The sequence below is a fragment of the Gobio gobio genome, assembly GCF_949357685.1.
Source record: "Gobio gobio genome assembly, chromosome: 21".
Lineage (NCBI taxonomy): Eukaryota > Metazoa > Chordata > Actinopteri > Cypriniformes > Gobionidae > Gobio > Gobio gobio.
Window position 1 is genome coordinate 9,426,203 of NC_137117.1, and position 22,095 is coordinate 9,448,297.

The window sequence follows — 22,095 nt, forward strand, 5'->3', positions numbered from 1 at the left end:
GATTTTGAATAATGTCCATTTTATTACGAAATTCATAAAATTAATACCATTTTGGAGCTGTTTAATGATGTGACAGATCGTGGCAATGCGCAGCTCACGGGAACTGATCATCTCCTCCGCTTTAATACCAATTACAGCGCGAAATAAACATAACTGAACATCTGAATGTATGTTAAAAGATACAGTACAACTTACCAAAATCCATATCATGTCTCATGTAATCGCTCAATCAGGGTTTTAACCGCGGAAAAAACGTGAATAATACAGCTTGTGAACAATGTCATGTAACGTCACATTCACCTCAGAAAAACCATATTCTGTGCCCATAAACACGTTAGTCAGCTAGAAAAATGCATTTGACTAAATATTCATTATAATTCTTCAATATTTAATGCATGTTTGAATCCTTCAGGTTTTTATGACAGCCACCATTTAAATGTTTACATTAAAAAAACAAAAAATGAATTGGAGTAGAAACATTATTATGTAATTGTAAAGTTAGCATTATAACTTTATTCCTTGATTGCAATTTAAGTGTTTGTATAAAATCAATGAATTTTAACTTTCAATATTATAACAACTGACTCTCATGTAGGCTATAGTTTACAGCATTAGTTGAGAGATTTTTTTGTACTCGAGAAAATTTGCCATGTACTGTGTCTGATATATATCCAAAATAATCAATGTTGAATCAAAATCTAATTGAATTGCAAGATTGCGAATTCGTGAAATGTAATTTGTCAATACCCAGCCTTAATGGTTACAGACTCGCTCTCCGCCTCCCTACACTCTTTGTTATAAATGTGATTCATTGGCCAACAAAGAGACGACACAAAATAATATAATAAACTATAATATAATAAGGTAATAGTGTAGTGAAAATGACAGCCCTAATTCAAAGTCTTCTGATGCCTTATGATGGCTGTATGAGGAACAGACATTAATTTAAAGAATAATTGTTTAATGAAAATCTCAATCTACTTGCATTACTATTCTACATAAAGACTTCATAAAATGCTTTGTATGCGTTTATAAGAAACACAAATTGGTGTGTTCTTGATGTAAAAAGTGTGATAGTGTGATCCATCTTTCTGCAAGTTTACTTATGCACATGTGCAAAAGAGATCACACAATGTTAACTAAACTAAATGGAAATGTATTTTTAAGGCAATTTGCTGTTGTAATTAAACAGCAAGATTGTCTCGTTTTCGTCTTGCTTTCAGATCTGGAGTTTATGGGTACCATTGGTCTTGTGGGTTGACGAGTTTATCAAACCAAAATGTTGGAGACCGAATCCTTCTGTGATACATGGGCTTTCACATCCTTGTTTTTCGGTTGGTCTAGACTGCAAGATAAATAGGATTTGGTTTGGGAATATGTGCAGATAAAGACGACTTTGTGCAGAGACGCAGACAAAGAAATCCTGGATTGAAACACCTCGGCTCAGTAGTCAACTGGAGGATGAGATGCGTGTGGATGGATCAGTGTGGGATCTGTGGGGACGTGTGTGCTCTGAGAGTGCCAGTGTGTGTGTGTGTGAGAGAAAATAGTACAGTAGTGCTGGGCTAATGAGCTCTACGTGCTCTCTTTAGACTGCATTTCCCTCAAACTGACCCAAAACGTGTGTACGTGTACACTCTTACAAATAAAGCTTGTTTATTGACTTAACATCCATGGAACCTTTCCATTTCGCAAAAGATTATTTATGGATTTTTAAAATGTTCTTCACATTATGGGCCCTATTATAACAATCTGATATAACAACGATCTGAAGCGCATGCCACAGGTGCACTTAGGGTGTTTCCGAATCCACTTTTGGTAGTTTAACGGTCTACGCATCAGGCGCATTGTCCAAAAGGATTGTCCCTAGTCTTTTAATGAGTCATGGGTGTGTTTTGGGCGTAATGAGCAATAAACCAATCAGAGTCTCATCTCTCATTCCCTTTAAAAGCCAGTTGCACTCGCACCATGTCTGATTCGCTGTTTACATGCCATTTTACATCCTCTCCAGAGAGGAATCATTTTATTTTTAATATTTGAAAGTGTTTGTGTGCTGCTGAGTGTACCTGTGTATGTAAATATGTATGTATGTATGCATGTATGTGTTTTGAGCACCCGCCTATAGGCGTATGTTACTAGCATACCCTTTAAATAACGCACATAATACTGCACTATTGACTTTAGAGCAGGTTTTTGTTGGTCAATGGCGCAGTCGTTTTCAGTTCCTCAAAATAGCAACACACCAACAATGCTCCTGAACACACCTGGTTTTCAGACCAGCACGCCCATGGGTGAACAGATGGGCGCGAGTACATTTGCTATTTACACAACGTGGCACTGGACGTGAAAATGGCTGAAACTAGCAGAAAACTTTCGCTTTGCGTTGCATTGCTCCGGGTGTATGATAGGGCCCTAAAAAAAAATGTTTCTTCTATGGTATCACTGCGAAAACCCAGTTTTTGAAGCTTTATTTTTGAGAGTGTCCACTTGTGTAACTCTTAGGTGTGCATATTGCTTGTGTCTGCTTACCCTTCTGCGGTTATTTTTATGCACTTCTAAATATAAAGGAGTATAAAGTTGTGTTTTCAGGTCAGAGATATGTAGAGAACCTTCAGCCGCATTTCCCATTTGTTAGCAAAAGCAATGATGCAAGTGTGTGTTTATGTGTCACCTAATTAGAGAAAATATGAGTTGTGCCTTCTGGATGGTTTCCAGGGCTTTGCTGTGGTTGCTAGGGTGTTTGGGATGGTTTCTAAGTGGTTGGCTTTCTGGCTCAGACAAAAGACCTCAATGCCAAGTCTCTATGATATTCTGTGTAGCTTGGGGCATTTCTATGACATCCCTCAATGTAAGTCATTGCGTGCCTGTTAGGTGAAAACAGGGACAACTCTAGGTTTTCATTCTCAAAACACCTGAACATGAACTGATGCGGCTCATAAGGCATATTTATAAATATTAAAAAAAAAAATACTTCATGCCTTGTGTACAAGAGGTTGTACAAATATTGCTTGACTAACACCTTTTAAAAGAATTTAAAATTCTGTTTGTCAGTAGATGTAGAGCTTTTTTTTTTTTTTTTTTTAAAGAAATGTATTCAGTGAGGATGTTTTAAATTAATCAAGTGACAGTAAAGACATTGACATGGTTTTTAAAAAAAAACTGATTTAAATAAAATGTTTGTTTGTACTTTACCAAAGAAAACTGAAACAAATGCATCATAAGACTCCTAAATGTCAAATTATATAGGAACAGTAATAGATTAATTTATGATAAGAGTTCACCTAAACAAATCTCATAACAGGAGTTCTGACCTTTGTCACAAAAAGCCGATGCACACATTTTGACTCATTGAAACTTTGGTTTCATGCTAAAGGTTTAATATAAAACATATATTTTAGTATTTATCCATAAAAATGTATCCTCTAAAAAGTATATTTTTATCGCCTTTTTTATATAACATATTTGACTAATTATCATAAATTATGTATCATTCGAAAGTTAACAAACTCAAAATTCATCCTGTAAAAACCGCTTTGTTATTGGACGTTGCATTACCATAGAAACTGTACTGAATTATTTTAGTGGGCTCCTCCTCTATTGGGCGTCGCCGTGTTTCATTTATAATCAAAAACGTTTCTAATCTTGATAAAATGCATATCGTCCGAAAGGTCAGAGTCTCAAGGTTCCATATTTTGAGATTGAAGTGATGTTTGGACAGAAATTTATTAATTTGTTACAGCAGAATGCATAAAAAAAAAAAAAAATCAATGGATTGTGTGTCACCCAGTGGATATTTTTGGCACAGCGCCTAAACAAACTCTCATGGGAACTTCAATTTTTGTGATATCAACTTCAAATTTGGAACACAACTTGGTTAGACACATGGCTTTGATTTGTATAGTTATTTTAGGGTAAAAACTATTTTGTAAAATATATATTTCATATAAAATAAAATATATTTAGTACAGTACATTTTGATTTACAATAAATGTACATTTCCATAACTTTTTCATACTTTTTTGAAGTTCTTTCACAATAATCTGCCTTGTCTTCTTTAAAACAAGAACAAACTTAGGTCTTTGGTCCAAAGCATTCTTGAATTACAACCATTTAGGTTTGGATAGTATACTATATAGTAATTACATGTGCTTAATATAGGGTTAGGGTAGGATTAGGGTTTGGTTTAGGGTTAGTTGCATGTAATTATGCATAATTGACTGTTATTACTATGGTAAGTACATGTAACAAAGGTACAAGGACACTGTAAAATAAAGTTTTACCAATAATTCTTACTCTAATGCACCTTAACGTTTTCAAATATGAAAGATTCAGAGTGAAACTGCTAAATTGGCCCTACCAACGCCTACACAGCAAAGTTTAATACTAGGGGTTCAAACCACTAGTGACTCTCAGCCTTTATTGTATAAAAGTTGCTTTGAACAATTGTTAATAAAGTAAATCCACTTACACATCCATCATCTCTCTTCCTCTTCTTTTCAGACCACCTCAGGTGAAGACATGCGAGATTTCACCAAAGTCTTAAAAAACAAGTTCCGCTCGAAGAAGTATTTCGCCAAGCACCCTCGCCTGGGATATCTGCCCGTCCAGACGGTCCTAGAAGGAGACAACATGGAAACGTAAGCATCTTAAAGGAGAATAAAATACTTCTGTATGTGAGTGATATCTGCAATTTGACTGTCCTCAGGCTCTGGTTTTCTGCCACCTCCAATCATTATCTTTCTTCGCCCGGAGAGCTGTTACAGCCTTCACACAATGAGGTTATTCACACTGCAGGGTTTGAAGAACTATCGAGAAGTGTGTCAAATATTGCCGACATGTCTCGCTTCATAGTGCAGATTTCCTCTCTGTACAGAAATGTTGATAAATCTTTAAATATCTCTATAATTAGCATATCCAGCCTCTAAAAATTCAAGCTCTGTTCCAAAACCTAGGTATTTTTTGTATGCAAAAATGGTCCATTGTCGATAGTGGAGCGATTTATGAAGCACAGAAGTCACTTTCAAACCTATCAGCTTTCTGTGTGTCAGTTCAATCTAACTTGAACATGAGCGAGGGGAACCTTGCCCTCATGTGAAACTCCCAATCAGGCGGATTCCTATTGAAATGACCCCACAAAATGTGCGATACTGTACACGTGATACGATAAATGTGAACGCACATTAAGGCAGCATCATAATGCCTGTTTTGAAAGCACGATTACTTCGTGAGGGAAAAAATGAAAGTTTTCGGAGTATCAGTGACATTACTACATTGAACTACTATATTTAATGTTGAATATAATGTATAATAATGCAATGGGAGAATATGTGCTTCATTATAATAATAAAATAATAATATACTCTCTTTATATTGGTTTAAAATATCGCGATAGTACTATATCGTGAGTACAGAGGGTTTTCTTCTTTCTTCTTTTGGAAAGTCAAAGCTATTGGAGCAAATGGAATCGCAAAAAATGATAGTTCATGATGACTTCTGAGAACCCTGGAAATGTGAAAAGGGTCCATAATCTACATTTCTCTCATTTTGCATGTCATATTAGATGGATTTTTTTCCACTGGATTTGTTGCAACACATTTTCTGCTAAAGATACATGTGATGCTAAAACAAAAGAAGGTATCTTGGAAGGCAGCAGGATTATGCAGCCTCTGGTTTGGGAGCGTGCCCTACTGTATGATGTCTTTAAACGCCGCTCCAGGCAGTTCAGTGTTTTTGGAACAGAGCTCAAGTGTGGCCCATTTATGTGTATGGAGAGTTCTGCAGTTCCCACTTCAGCCTTATCTCCAAACCACCGTTGATTAAGGCACTTGTGGTTTTCCAGTGGGACCATTTCATGAGTTTGTGTCGGGAAGAGTCTTCTGCTAAATGACAAGGAACTGCAGATGACCCATTTCCTCAGTTGGGGCTGATTATAAATCCCCACGAGCAGAGCCGAAATGGCTGCTTGCGCCGCACAGGCTTCCTGTCGTTCCACGTTAGCATGACATTCAACCGATCTGAGCGCACCGTGATATCAGACCATTTCATGTAACGTTTGATTTTCAGGTTTCTGAACAGACGCGCTGCGGTGTGCAAAAGCATGAATAAACTCCATCGGCACATGTCAGATTTAACAAAGAGTGATGGCCGCGGTTGAAATATATTCTGAGTCATTTTCAAGAGCAAAATGAAACAGTGCAGTGTTTGGTTTTCTTGAAATTCAGAAGCACCAGGGGATATTGAGCGACTTTTATTAGAGCGCTCGTGTTTGTTGACTCTGTCAGCACTAATTTACAGAATCGCTCATTACTTTGAGTCCAGCGCTCTGTACATAGTGATTCAACAAACCAGCCATTTAACAGCCTAGATAACTGGATCCTTTTATTTTTGACATGACTCATATTTCTCCCTCTTCAGCCGCCTTTCCTTCGGCCTGAAAGTCAACATGAAAAATGTAATCGACCCTTTTTACTTCATCAATTCATTTTCCTGGTCAAACATATAATCAGTGCATATTATTCCAAACGGGAAATATGTGCAATGTTACAAACGAAAAAAAAAGTATCACTCAAAAATGATTGCGAGCTTGCAGACAATTGTGGAGGGGCAGGGTTTATTTAAAACTAAATGATTGGATAAGTCTGGCATGCCTCGCCAGAGAGGGAGTCAGTTATTTTTGATTAACATTTTAATTAAACCTTACATTTTTTAAAGTCACCATGATACCAAAATTGACAGTTCTTAATTTTACTTGCTCAAATCTTGACATTAGTTTACAGAGTTACATAGGGCCCTATCATACACCTGGCGTAATGTGACAAAAAAAAAAAAATTTGCGCTAGTTTCAGCCCGACACGGTTATCATTTTCACGTCCAGCACCACATTGTGTAAATAGCAAATTTACCCATCTGTTCGCCCATGGGCGTTCTGGTCTGAAAACCAGGTGTGCTCAGGCGCATTGTTGGCATGTTGCTATTTTGAGGAACTAAAATCGACTGCGCCATTTACTTTAGACCAGTAGTTCCTCAAAACAGCAACGCGCCAACAGTATTCATTGTGTTATTTAAAGGGTGTGTTAGTAATTTGCACCTATAGGCGGGTGTTCAACTCTGCTTATTACACACACAGGGATGCGCAGAAGCACACAAACATTTTTAAATATTAAAAATAAAAGGATTCCTCTCTGGAGAAGCGTTCAGTCTTTCCACTCGCAAATCCCACCATGTAAATAGCGAATTCGTGAGCACAACTAGCTTTTAAAGGGAATGGGAGATGAGACTCTGATTGGTTTATTACACATTACGCCCAAAACACACCCATGACTCATTAAGAGACTAGGCACAACCCTTTTAGACCATGTGCCTGGGTCGCAGACCATTTTTTCTGCAAAAGTGCATTCTGACATGCCCTAAGTGCACCTGCGCCAGACACTTCAGACCATGAGCTCAGATCATTAAAATAGGGCCCATAAGGTTGGTTAACATGAATGTAATAAAGATTACAGCAATAATAGTAAATAATGATAGATTAATGCAAGAAGTGTTCTGTCGAGAGGCTCGAGATCCAATCAATTCCCAGTGGATGAAAGTCCCGCCCTCAGGAGTAAGTTAAATGAGCTGCAAATGCCATTTTAGGTTAACTTTCACACTTTGAAAATGCTATAAAAAGACACTTTTCTTGCCTTGACTGACCTTATAAAAAAGAAAAGAGTTTCTCTGTCGCTCTGTCATTATGTCTGAGAGTCTCATCCCAGACTTCTTGTCTCCACATCAATTGTGAAAAAGGCCAGAATGCCTCAATCCTGCAGTGTGATGGATATGGCAGCGTGATCTCACGAGTATTCATGTGTATTTCCACGTAAAGGGAACGTAAATTTACTTACGTTTTCATGTACAGCATTGACAGCACGAAAACAGACATTTACGTTTGAACAACCCTACAGATGCACAAATGTGTGGGAATGCTTATTTATATGAATATTACATTTATGGCTTTAATGTTTTGATTCTGTTGCATTCAGTTTTCATATTAATGACGTTATGTTTTCAGTTGCATTTGTCTGACTACAGAAACATAAAATACACAAAAAATGCGACAAAAGCAATCAACTTTTTCTTGCGCTGTAATCCAAATCCATACGACTCCGAAGAAAAGACTCAAATTCAAGTCTTTATTCAGCGACTGTAAACATCAAGTCCCGCACTCGTTATGAACTAAAAGAAGCCTTGCAACTTGGGATGCACCAAATTGGTATCGGAATATTTTAATGTTATCGCTATCGGCCCGATAAGAAAATCTGGCCAATTTATTAAGCAATTAAATAATGAATTATTTCCTTCAACTGAGACACTTGAAATATGATTGGAATCACCTCAAAAAAGGAAAATACGGTTAAGTGCAACATGTGCAGTGCAAGTCATTTAGGCTACATAAAATTATAATGAGAACATCATAATTATGTGATTTGACATGGCTTTTAAAAGTGAGCCTTTTGTTTTTGTAATCAGGCTTTCAAAAACTATATACAAATTTGGATTCAGATTTATCGGCCAATATATCGGTTACCGGCTTTCAAATATAAAGAATTATCAGTATCGGCCAAAATGTTCATATGTCTAGTTACAACATGTTTACGGCTCTCGCCTGCTCCGTCACAGATTGCGACATGTTGTGTTTCGGTTTGGTGTACTTTGAAGTACACAAAGTGAATCTGGATAATATTTTCAGCGATTAATAACTTACATTTTGCTCTGTACCTCATACAAAAGTTTTATTTACCAACACAGAGGACTGCAAATGCATCATCATTTGGACTACTTTTGGTACTGCTTCTGATATTTTTGCAACAAATTATAAATGTCTTTACATATTTTTAAGAAATGTTTATGGGTAGGTTTGGAGGTAGGAGTGGGATTAGCTGCTCAAAATATCATTTTAATGCTATATTGTAACTACATATCTTACATATTTCTGTCCATTGTTTTGTATTTTATTTTATATTGTCGATAAAATGGTTATGTTTAGGTTCGGGGATAGGGTTAAGGGATCTAAAATGTGTCTATAAAATTAATATACAATGGTAATTATACAATGTATTAATGATATAAAAGAACTTGTATATAAACCATATTGTATGTTTAAGCATCCATCCAAAAAGTATGTTTTGTAAAAAAAAAAAACTAAAAAAAACTAATAGATATCACCATACTTACTCAATTGATTGATTACATTAATAATCACAAACTTTTTTTGCATTACAAGTTTTCTGAAATGGTATATTCAAATATGCAAATGAGGCATTATCTAATTAAATGCACTAATTTGCATACATTTCTAGAACAAAACCCTGAACATTGGACAAACCCAGTTTCAAAATGCTGATATATTAGAGGCAAAGGTTTTTACAGAGGATATTATGGATATCTCTTTTTATCACTCCATACATCGGAAAATACTGTCAACTGATAGAAAAAAAATTATTTCCATCATTTAGCCATAAAATGTTGTATAAAGTCAAGCAAATTATATATAAGTAAGTGCTGCTGAAGTGCAGATTTCTGACTCAGAGCAGGAGAAAAAACTAATTTTGAAGAAATCAGCCTTTAAAGATATGCACAAATAGATAAAGTGCTATAAAACATACACTTAAAAGTGTATTTTGGATGTTTTTTCCCCCCACTAATCTGAAAAAACATTTTATGAAAAGCCCAAAATCTCAAAATCACACAGACAGTGTTTTTGCCTGTAGTGTCTCGCCTTAAATGTTACATATTAATACCTGCATATTAAGAGTGAGACCAGGCTGGATATGGATAGGGAAGGAATGTCCCTGCTCTACGATGTCACATAAAAAGGCATACATTAACCGATCTAACCTTGAATTTCTCATCTTGCAATTATCGCCTCATCTGCCGAATGGTCTCAAATATGACAGTTTTCATCCTCTCCAAGAGAAACTGAGGTTCACTAGGGTCTCCAGCAGATTAAACTTGTCCCTGTCGAGTCAGAGCCGAGCGTTTGATCTTTTATGCTTTGCGCCGTGTGCGATTAACAGGAAGTTTTCACTTTAAAAGACACTGAAATGGAATTAAAGATTAAAGATTGGTTTGGAAATCTGATCCGCCTAGTTCTGAGGCCAAGCGTTGCTCTGTGTGTGCGCAAAGGAGATGCGACTGACACGTTTGCAAGAGGCTTTACTGAAGGAATCTTCATTTACATTTATTCATTTAGCAGACGTTTTTTATCCAAAACGACTTACAACTGAGGAATACAGGAAGCGATCCGTCATGAAGAGGTGAAAAATCACAACACGTGCCTGAAATACTAAGTTCTGGAGTAGCATAGGCTAGAGTAGGGAGGGAATAGAGGAAAAATGAGTTTTTAGCTGCTGTCAGCGATTCTGCATTCCGGATGGAGGTGGGGAGATCGTTCCACCAGCTAGGAACAGTGAACGTAAATGTTCTGGAGAGGGATTTCATGACTCTGTGGTGATACCACGAGCCGTCGCTGCTTTGCTGAGCGAAGGCTTCTGGTGGGGATGTAGACTTGTAGGAGTGAGTTTACTCACCCGTATGACTTATGTTTGCTTCATTGAAGTCAAAACTAGGCATTTATCCGAATGTTCACGCTGCTCTTTTCCATACAATGGAAGCGTAAAGTGATCTGGGCCAAAAAAGCACCATAAAGGTTTCAATGTTTTGTTTTGTTTTCTCACTCGGTTATATAAAAATACATGGGCTTTGAATGCAGATTTTTAGAGTTTGACTGCGTCCTCTTCACTTTCAGTGTGTGGAGTTGAGCAGCTTGGTTATTCTTTGACATTTCTTCTTTTGCTCCACAGAAGAAAAAGTCATTCAGGTTTGAAAGGACATGACAGTTAGTAAATGATGGCGATTTCATCTTTGAGTAACACGTTAGTAATCATTCAATGAGTTCAGAATGACGCTGCCCCCTACAGTTCTGGAGGAGTATTTCAGCCAGGACACTTTCACATCTTGTGAAATTACCCAGAACAATTTGTCCCAGGAACTTTTTTCCCCCTGACCTGTTGCTGTCTGTGTTTCCATTGCGGTCTAAAGTACCGTGAAGATTAGGCAAATTAGTCCAGTGACGTAGGACTGCGTCCTCCGCATATAAGTTTAATAAAGCCTGAACCTCGTCGTCGGTCCAGCGGCCGTATTTTTTAAACTTCATTGTTGATTCGAATAGCAAACGACTCTTACTGCACACACCACAACAGACTTTTAAATATGGTGGTTGCGTGAACTCAACCAATCAGCATGTTCAGCGCTCAAGTCCCAGCCCCGAAAGTTCCTGAACTTTGAAAAAGTACTACCTCATGAGCAGGGCCGTTTTGAGGGGGAAATCTTTACCCGGAACTTCATTTAGACCCTGGTTCCTGCGGTCGAAACACACCGAGTACCACCCCAAAGTCCTTAGTTCCTGGGGAAAGTTGTTGGAGATGATGGTCTAGTGGGTTAAACCACTACGCAGAAGGTTGCTGGTTCGATCACCACCAGTGTGTCCTCGAGCAAGACACTTTTCTCCATGTTGGTCCAGGGGGATTGACCCTGTAAAATACACAATCACCTAAAGGATTATTAGGAACACCATACTAATACTGTGCTTGACCCCCTTTCGCCTTCAGAACTGCCTTAATTCCACGTGGCATTGATTCAACAAGGTGCTGAAAGCATTCTTTAGAAATGTTGGCCCATATTGATAGGATAGCATCTTGCAGTTGATGGAGATTTGTGGGATGCACATCCAGGGCACAAAGCTCCCGTTCCACCACATCCCAAATATGCGCTATTGGGTTGAGATCTGGTGACTGTGGGGGCCATTTTAGTACAGTGAACTCATTGTCATGTTCAAGAAACCATTTTGAAATGATTCAAGCTTTGTGACATGGTGCATTATCCTGCTGGAAGTAGCCATCAGAGGATGGGGACATGGTGGTCATAAAGGGATGGACATGGTCAGAAACAATGCTCAGGTAGGCCGTGGCATTTAAACGATGCCCAATTGGCACTAAGGGGCCTAAAGTGTGCCAAGAAAACATCCCCTACACCATTACACCACCACCACCACCAGCCTGCACAGTGGTAACAAGGCATGATGGATCCATGTTCTCATTCTGTTTACGCCAAATTCTGACTCTACCATCTGAATGTCGAGACTCATCAGACCAGGCAACATTTTTCCAGTCTTCAACTGTCCAATTTTGGTGAGCTCATGCAAATTGTTGCCTCTTTTTCCTATTTGTAGTGGAGATGAGTGGTACCCGGTGGGGTCTTCTGCTGTTGTAGCCCATCCGCCTCAAGGTTGTGCGTGTTGTGGCTTCACAAATGCTTTGCTGCATACCTCGGATGTAACGAGTGGTTATTTCAGTCAAAGTTGCTCTTCTATCAGCTTGAATCAGTCGGCCCATTCTCCTCTGACCTCTAGCATCAACAAGGCATTTTCGCCCACAGGACTGCCGCATACTGGATGTTTTTCCCTTTTCACACCATTCTTTGTAAACCCTAGAAATGGTTGTGCGTGAAAATCCCAGTAACTGAGCAGATTGTGAAATACTCAGACCGGCCCGTCTGGCACCAACAACCATGCCACGCTCAAAATTGCTTAAATCACCTTTCTTTCCCATTCTGACATTCAGTTTGGAGTTCAGGAGATTGTCTTGACCAGGACCACACCCCTAAATGCATTGAAGCAACTGCCATGTGATTGGTTGATTAGATAATTGCATTAATGAGAAATTGAACAGGTGTTCCAAATAATCCTTTAGGTGAGTGTAATAAGTGCACTGTAAGTTGCTTTGGATAGAAGCGTCCGCCAAATGCATAAATGGAAATGGAAAGTTCCTGCGGTGGAAACGCGGCTATTGTTGTCTGGATCTGACCTCCATATTGTGTGACCTCTGACCCTAAAAAAAATCTGTTCCTCCCCTTCCTTCCCCCCACTCCCCCTCCTTTCCCCTTGTTTTTGTTGTTGTCCCTCCTGCAGTCCGGTCACTCTCATCAGCATGTGTCCGGAGCAGTATGAGTGAGTATCTACAGTCAGCCATCAGTACAGCATGCTGCTCACATCAGTGCACGCGCAGAATGGCAGATCCACCCGCACGCCCCCCTCCACCCCTTTTTGTTTTTTTAATCTATTTTTTTTTTGTCTAACCTTCTTCCTCAGTTTGTCCGTCCCAATAACACATGGCCTTCACTGTAGATCATCAGACACATTTCATGTTTAGAATCAAGCTTGCTGTTGGGTTATATTTGAGTGTGCTTTTTTTTATGCTTGTGTTTTTGTTCGCAGGCTATCTCCGTCGCCACAACTCCCTCATGACGACACGCATTCACAGATAGGGAAGTACGCCAGCAGGTCAGTATATCTCACTGCCAGCATTGCAGCACACCAACCACACTGATGTCATGCTACGTTCATGTCGTTTTAGAAATACAGTTGTTACAGATGTCTGTCTGGTGAAAACTAGGGCTGCCAATTATTTAAATTTCAAATTATCAAATTAATTCTGAATGCTATACTGGATGCATCTGTTTTTGCTGTGTTTTTACTTAATAAGCAGGTATGACGTCAAAACCCGGAAGCCTAATTCACCTTTGAGATTTTCCTATGGGGTTTTATAATGTTTTTTTTTTTTTTCAATGAATGAGAAAAATAAAGCCTGTGATAAAACATAACTTGATGGTGCTTTGACGTTTTGTTCTACAATGTACACTGCATGCTAGTGTTGAAGTACTCAAGACCGGTCTAAAAGGGTTAGTTCACCCAAAAATGAAAATTAGCCCATGATTTACTCACCCTCAAGTCATCCTAGGTGTATATGACATTCTTCTTTCAGACAAACACAATCAGAGTTAGATTTAAAATGTCTTGGCTCTTCCAAGCTTTATAATGGCAGTGAATGGGTTATTTGTTTTGAAGTCCATAAAAGTGCATCGATCCATCATCCAACTGCTCCACACGGCTCCGGGGGTTAATAAAGGCCTTCTGAAGCGAAGTTATGCGTTTGTGTTAGAAAAATATTTATATTTATAAGTAAAATAACTAACTTCTGCCAGACGGCCTATGCAAGTCGACGATATATGACACAGGACAAACTCAAGCCCCTCTTCTCTTATATCCAAATGCTCCGGCATTTCTCTTTAAACATTCTCGTTTTAGACTCTAATTCATGACCGGTGTTTTGTTTTTGCTCTATCCTCTGGGCTTCCGTGTTCATCATGTACGTCATGCGTCGGGTCGGAGGTTACTCTGGATCTTTATGAAGTTAAGGACCGCTGGTCTGGTCTTGGATTGGGTGGTCTTGACTACAGCACTACTGCACACACTCACACCCCGAACTGTTACGTATTAGAAAACATACGCTTTCAAAAGTGAACATAACCGCTTCAAAATTCACGTTTTCGGTGTGTGTAATTTATGTTGTAGAACAAAACGTCAAAGCAATGTCAAGTTATGTTTACCACAGGCTTTATTTTTCTCATTGATTGAAAACCCCATTATAAAACCCCACAGGAAAATCTCGAAGGAATCAGCGGCGAACTAGACTTCAGGGTTCTATTGATGTAGTAATTAAATATTATCATTGAAGTAGGCATAAAATGGAAGATGAGACAGTCTTTTCTTCCCTATTGTGATATATATGAATGAAACGGCTTCTGGAACAAGAACAAATGTAGGGCGAGACTTGATTTGGTCCGTGTTGAAACGATTGGATGGTTGTGGTTTGCTATTGGTGGATCTCATGTGAGTGACAGCAGGTTGCCCCGCCCTCGCGCCACTAAACACGTCATCAGAAAAGAGAAGAGATGTTGCTGCAAAAGGGTTACTTTGGTAACACTTTATTTTAAGGTGAAGTAGTTACACGTTACTACATGTACTTACTATAGTAATAACAGTAAATTATGCATAATTACAAGTACTTAACCCCTAAACCAAACCCTGACCCTATAGTACAGGGGTTTTCAAACTTTATGATGCCAAGGACCCCCAAATATGCTGAACCTTTATTAGGGACCCCCTTCCAAAAAAACAATCTATTTTTATGTATGTAAAAACGTTTAAACTGTCAGATAAATAGTAAGTGTGACATTATAAATACAACATATTGTTTCCCAACTTAAATTGGCTATTGATGTTGGATGTATAAACCTGAAGAAGAACATTTTCAATTAAAAATTATTTGTATAAGCAACTTTCACAATAAATGTATGTAAGCAGCTCACGTACTGCCTTACAACCCCAGTGAGCGAGATAAATGGACCTATAGTGAGAAAAACACACTTAAGATGCAAAGAAAACATATACAATTCTGCAATATATAATGCAAGAAAGGAGAGAAACATGAAACCGTTAGAATATTCAGTAGACTTTATCCATTTTTGTTTCTCTGAAATTTCTGTATAGTTGATTATTATTACTCTGTACTTATTTGAGTAAGACCAATGTAACTATGGCACTTTAAAAATTAAGTGTAACCATTACTTTGACAAAAGATTACGAGACGCATGCATTTAAAAAACAAATGATGTGCACAGATAAATAATTTATAATAAACTGTAATATTCCATGAAACATTTTTTATTTGATGATTTCATAACTCAATTAAGTCCAAATTACTTGTACTGTGAATTAAAGTAATTACTTTTTACTGAAGTACTAATATTTTTAGTAATTTCTGAATAAGTCCATGTTCTCTGTCATCATTAACGTTAGCAATTACAGTAATTCCGCCATGACATGAGCGCAGCATGAGCTCAGCCTCCCTCACACTGTCAGATTGCATCACCGCAGGGCCAGACGTGTGAGAGAGGTGACAGATGAGCAGAATAAATGCACACATGCCCCGTTAGACCTCTGGCTCTCTGCCGAAGCCAAATTAATCTGCCGCCACATAGAGTATATTAGGCGCGTATCAATTCGATTTACACCTGCTCAAAGAAAAAAAGAGAAAACATACTACGCATGCACAAATGCACCGACTGCCTCCAGCGCTGACCTTCTACCCATAAAGACTCGAAAATGGATTTTCACCGTCAGCTAGATTCTCTCAATGTCACTATCACACACACAGGCAGTTATTATGGGATTGTGAATATAGACTACGACTGAAGCCTCTATCCCATTATAGGAACTCTATGAGACTGTAATCCATCGGGACAAGTCTTCAGTCATGAGTGTGTGTGTGTGTGTGTGTGTGTGTGTGTGTGTGTGTGTGTGTGTGTGTGTGTGTGTGTGTGTGTGTGTGTGTGTGTGTGTGTGTGTGTGTGTGTGTGTGTGTGTGTGTGTGTGTGTGTGTGTGTGTGTGTGTGTGTGTGTGTGTGTGTGTGTGTGTGTGTGTGTGTGTGTGTGTGTGTGTGTGTGTGTGTGTGTGTGTGTGTGTGTGTGTGTGTGTGTGTGTGTGTGTGTGTGTGTGTGTGTGTGTGTGAGTGAGTGAGTGAGTGAAAGTAAAACTCCTTACTCTAGCACTAGTTATTCAGAATTGGGGGGGTCACACCAGTGGCCTCATTTGAGTTTACATTTTTATAGTTTGATATTCTCATTGATCACCCAGCACATGAATAAACATGCTCAGACACAGTGGAGCCTTGAAGGCACACAAATCCATATCCTGCCTCCTTTTAATCCTAATAAACACTGTAATGCTGTCATGCTGGTCTCATTTTGGTCTCGATCTCTGTCTGTTCAGGTTGGCCCAGATGGAGCGCTCCAATGGCTCTCTGCCCACCGACAGCAGCTCGGCCACTGGAAGCATGTGAGTGTCCTTAATATACACACATTGTTGTGAGTCTTTATCCTAAATGTATCCATTTTTTTTTTTCATTTCGTGGCCATTGCACTGAATGCATTGGTGAAATTCTGGTAAATCAGTTTAAGGAATTGGGGAAAATTTTTTTATTTTATGTCAAGTGAAAAAAGCTGTAAAATATAGCCATATAGGGGTATGCGATATTGACAAAAAATGATATCAATATTTTCTGGGATTTTCTTGATAACAATATTAGACGATATTAGACTGAGTGTTTTGTTGTGTTGGTACCTTGTCAGGTTTAAAACTGACTGCCTAAGTTTTTGATATTCTTCATATTCTCTGCGGTAGTCAGTTCGCATCAGTGACAGAAATTATCTTTTCCAATAAGTTTGAATTGATTTTTACCTTTTATGGCCATTTTTACCTTCATAAAGCCATTTTTTTGTTATATTTTGTGTCAAATTCTTACATTTAATCAATAAATTCAGTTAGAATAATAAGACACAAAAGGGCTGTTACCAATCAAATTAAATCAGTATCAACAAAATGCAATACCGAGGAAACACAGAATCTGAAATGCCATTTAGATGGATTTACTGTTTTCAAAGGGACATGAATGTATTTAACCGGGAAGTCTTTAATGCTGATGCTCTGGTATATGAAATCATCCGTGCCCGTGGCGCTTCAGTCTCCAAACTCATAAACTCCGCCTTTGTTCGTAACCACTCCTCTGACCTGAGCTGGCCCGCTTTGGACCAAGGTATTCGGCGGGCCAAGAAACCCTGGCCGTTGGCCATGAGGAAGCCCCGTCGAAGCCCGATCAAGCCCCGGAAGTGACAGTGGAAACGCGACTGGCCCTGCACGGACTTGCACGCCTGCTTTTGGCCCAACAGTGGAAACGCGGCTATAGAGAAGCTACGGGGGCGGTGAGAGCAGAGAGTGACTAGCGCTCTGTAGAGAAGTTTGTCCATTTAGGGCTACTGTAGAAACATTACGACACAAAATGGCGACTTCACTGAAAGAAGACCCGCGGTGTATGGAGATAGAAATTGTTCATTCTAAGGTAATAACAACATAACGCTTCATTATGTAAGGTCTTTATACACCACTGAAGACATAGTAATGTATATTTATATTGCATTTCTGTCAATAGATCCTCATAAATACTACACACTGCACCTTTAAATGTGAAATTAAAACCGCCAGTAGGTGGCAGCAAGTCACTGTTAAGGAGTGAGTCATTGGCTGCATCTGAAATCGCATACTTCCCTACTATATAGTAGGCAAAAAACAGTCTGTCCGACTTTACAGTACTCATAAAACAGTAGGCAAAAAGTCCCTGGATGATCTACTTCTTCCGGCGAGATTCTGAAGTGTGCATACGATGGACACTTTACTATCCCATGAGGCTACAGGAGAGGATTTGTGGTCACATGATAATGACAACATGGCGAATATAGTACGTCCACATTACATTCATACTATATAGAACATACTTTTTAACAGTCGTGAAGTAATTACTTATTCAAAATAAGCACCTGCTCAAGAGAGTATAGGATTTCGGACACAGCCATTGAGTTTCAACCGATTCATTCAAACGGCTGATTCATTCAGGAACGAAGCATTTGACTGTCTTAATGAGTGAGTCATTCAAACGATTCATTCATTCAGTAACGAAACACCGGCATGTGTTGCGTTGTTTGGAACTATTTTCGTTCGCGAAATAGAGCAAAAACAGGCGATATTAAATCATTGAAATAATAATGTCATTGTTTTATTTTAAGAAATAATGAAATAAATAACACATTTAAATGGACACTTTAAAACTCAATTGAGTAAACTAGAGTTATTAAAATGAAAATAAACTCTGGTAGCATGTGCGTGTTTGATTAATACCCCATTTCTGTTGTTTAGATTAATATTTGCTGCTATTTTTTGTATTGCATTTGTTTGTAATTCGAATAATAGCTGTCGCAAGAGGGAGCTATTTGTTATTTGAATTGTTTATTATATCTATTGCGAATTAAAGGGTTAGTTAACCCAAACATGAAAATTACCGCCATGATTTACTCACTATCAAGCCATCCTAGGTGTATATGACTTTCTTAATTCAGCCAAACATAATCTGAGTTATGTTAGTAAATATCCTGGCTCTTCCAAGCTTTATAATGGCAGTGAAGGGGTCCATAGTTTTTGAAGCCCAAAAAAGTGCATTCATCCGAATCATAAAAGTGCTCCACACGGCTCCAGGGGTTAATAAAGTGTGTAAGAAAAATATCTATATTTAAAACTTTACAAACTATAACCACTGTTTTCCGGCAACGGCCGTACGCACATAGCTCCTCTATATGTCGAAATACTTCTCGTTTTAGACTTCTAATTCGTGACTGGTGTTTTGTTTTGCTCTATCCTCAGCAGTTCCACATTTGTCAGTTCTCACCCGAGCTTACGCTACGCCTACGCCATACGTCGTTCATTTTTGGGTGGACTGTTCCTTTAAGTGCTGAACTGTCCTGCTGTAGTTTTGATTTGTGCCATTCGTGTGCTGTAGGCTTTTGTTTGCTAATTATAAAGGCGTGAAATGACCCAAATAAATGCAGCCGTGTTTCTTATTTGCTTTGGTGCCAGTGGAGTCTGAATCAGATCTTTCAGGTCTCGATGCTGACAGAGAGAAACAAAAAGCGATAAAGTGGAGAGATCTAGTGTAATAGGGAAAGATGAGTATGAAATAGACTGCTATTCAAACTGTGAGTCTCTGAAATGTCTCTTATTTTTTGACCCTCTCTCCTGGCCATTAAATGAAACTAGCTGATTTTGCTGCTTTACCCTTAAGACTTTTGTATGTAAATGACCACTATTATGATTGGTTGCTGAGTTTTTAGTCTGAATCACATGTACTGAGGGAAAAAAAGACTGGATATAATAATCCATTTAGACAACATGTTTTGTTGTTTTAATGAATCACTCAAAAAGTCTCAATAACTTACAACTAATCGCGTAACAGTTTACTCACTGAATCCTTCAGAGCCAATAACAATGTGTACATAGTTTAATTTTGTATTTTAATGATGTCAAATACGTTTGTGATCTCTGCATGAGAGTTTTGCCGTTTAGTCTCAATGCATGGTCTTTGTGGACCGAGTTTGTGAATGTTTGAGTATGTCTGGAACTCTATTTCACGAAATTCCTGTTTTCCATCACCTGAGCACTTTAAGGTTGGGATCACTTTTCATTTCTCTGCGTGATGAAAGAAATGAAAAGAATGGACAGAGGACAACAGTGATGTGCTACTGATCTTTATCAAAGAAATGAACTTCCACATTCATTCACTCTCAGATGCTGTGGACGCATGTGACATTTGAACTCTTTATAAGATTGTTGTGAAGGAAACCTTTTACTAGCAGTATCAATGCAGTGACAGAGGCAACATAGGATGCTTGAAATCTAGTTCACAAAAAAGCCTTGCAGCTCTGAACCCGAGTGGATGATGACGGAGACACACACACACACACACACTGTCAGCTCCTATGAAGCACGTCACTAAAGAGCACACAGTCTCACAAAGAAAACAATCACAAACACACACACACAGACATTTGCTTTTCTGTCTAATTATCTCACGTAATAGACTGACTACAGACCAAACTCATGCACATGTATTAACTTTGAAGATGAAGACGTTTGGTCAGATTCCTCTCACTTCTGGGGATAAATTTAAGTAAACCAGATGATGGTCAGTTTTACCAGGACGGGAATCAAATTGATGCTGGTATTTGTGACTTTACTGCTGTGTAAACAGCGAGTTTCTGTTTGCCGACAGTTTGTAAAGTGGTGTTAAAATAAATCTTATTAGCATCCCTCATAAATCGAATTACTTCTGCTGTCTCTTTCTCTTCCCTGTCTCTCTCTCTGTGTTTTTTCTTCGGCTCACTCTAAGTAGACGGAACTAATTCCATTCCTCCTGGTGTCCCGCTAACACCTTGTTTATCTCTGTACCTAATGCATTAGCACACTCTTCAACATCATATATTTGCTTGTGTGTGTCTCTGAGATGTCGAGAGAGAAGGGAGTGTGTTTTCATTACAATGTTTGTGATGGATTGGTGTGTAATGGCATTATCTGTTGGGTTTAATTGAGTGCAAGAGGCAAGATTTCCCACTTGAAAATGCCATTAAAACTCGCTTGCTCGGTTTTATTATTTTTATTTTGAGGGCTCATTTCTATTTTACAGCTGTTCTAGAGTTTGACAACAAGTTATAATTGAAAAAGAGAGGGAATGGGATCTGTGCTAAATTCAAATGATAATTTGCACCAACATCGCCACTTTTGTCTGGGAATGTTTTAGTTTTTTTTGTACGTGGCTAAAGTAGAGAATGACAAACATTAGAAGGAGGGATTGGATTAGGACACATTAACCTCTTAACTGTCACCGTCCCGCTGGCGGGACACCGGGCACTCTTTTTTTGATCGCCTTTTTCGTATAATATATTTTAGTCCTCATAAATTAGGTATCATTCGAAAGCTTACGAACTCAAAATTCATCCTGTGAAAACCGTTTTGAAATTGGACATTGCGTTAACATGGAAATGGTACTTTAAATTATTCTAGCGGGCTCCTCCCCCTAGTGGGCGGTGTCATGTTTCATATTACAACATTTATTTTAACTACTTTATAATCAAAATCTTTTCTAATCTTGACAAAACGCATATCGTCGGAAAGGTCCGAGTCTCAAGGTTCCATATTTGGTGACCGTTTTGTGATGGAAGTGACATTTGGACAGAAATTTACAGGAAAATGCATCAAAAAAACAATCAATGGAATTTGAATGATACCCAGTGGCTATTTTTGGTATAGCGCCTAAACAAAATCTCATGGGGACTTCAATTTTTGTGATATCAACTTCAAATTTGGAACACAACTTGATTAGACATATGGCTTTGATTTTATAGTAGTTTTAGATTAAAAACATTTTTGTAAAATACATATTTTATATAAAATAAAAAATATCTAGTACAGTATTTTTTATTTGCAGTAAATTTAAACTTCCATAACTTATTCATAATTTCATATTTTGAATTTCCTTCTCTTCAGCAATAATCTGTCGAGTGTCTGCTTTAAAACAAGACCAAACTTAGGTCTATATTCCAAAGCATTCTTGAATTCCAGGCCTTCCATTCACAAACCGCTGCATTACACACTACATGAAAGTTATAATAAGAAAAAGCATAATAAGGGCCAGTATTTTTTAGCAGAAAGGGGATAAACAGGATTGGGACACACATTTGATCTGAACCTGCATTTCCCACGGGCAGCACAGCTCAGCCTG

General features: G+C 38.4%; 1 protein-coding gene across 9 annotated transcripts in view; it reads left to right on the top strand.

Moving 5' to 3' along the window:
* utrn (utrophin) overlaps window positions 1-22,095 on the top strand; it is a gene marked incomplete at both ends in the record, with an annotated part of 350,347 nt that overhangs the window by 304,767 nt on the left and 23,485 nt on the right. For 5 of the 9 annotated variants that reach the window (XM_079802801.1, XM_079802799.1, XM_079802796.1 and 2 more), the window contains 4 exons: window positions 4,501-4,637; window positions 13,004-13,042; window positions 13,310-13,375; window positions 16,707-16,772. In XM_079802801.1, the coding sequence (XP_079658927.1) occupies window positions 4,501-4,637; window positions 13,004-13,042; window positions 13,310-13,375; window positions 16,707-16,772 (308 nt within the window). Of the gene's footprint in view, window positions 1-4,500; window positions 4,642-13,003; window positions 13,043-13,309; window positions 13,376-16,706; window positions 16,773-22,095 lie in introns of those variants that run through there. The other 4 variants (XM_079802800.1, XM_079802802.1, XM_079802798.1 and 1 more) reach the window with 2 other exon arrangements.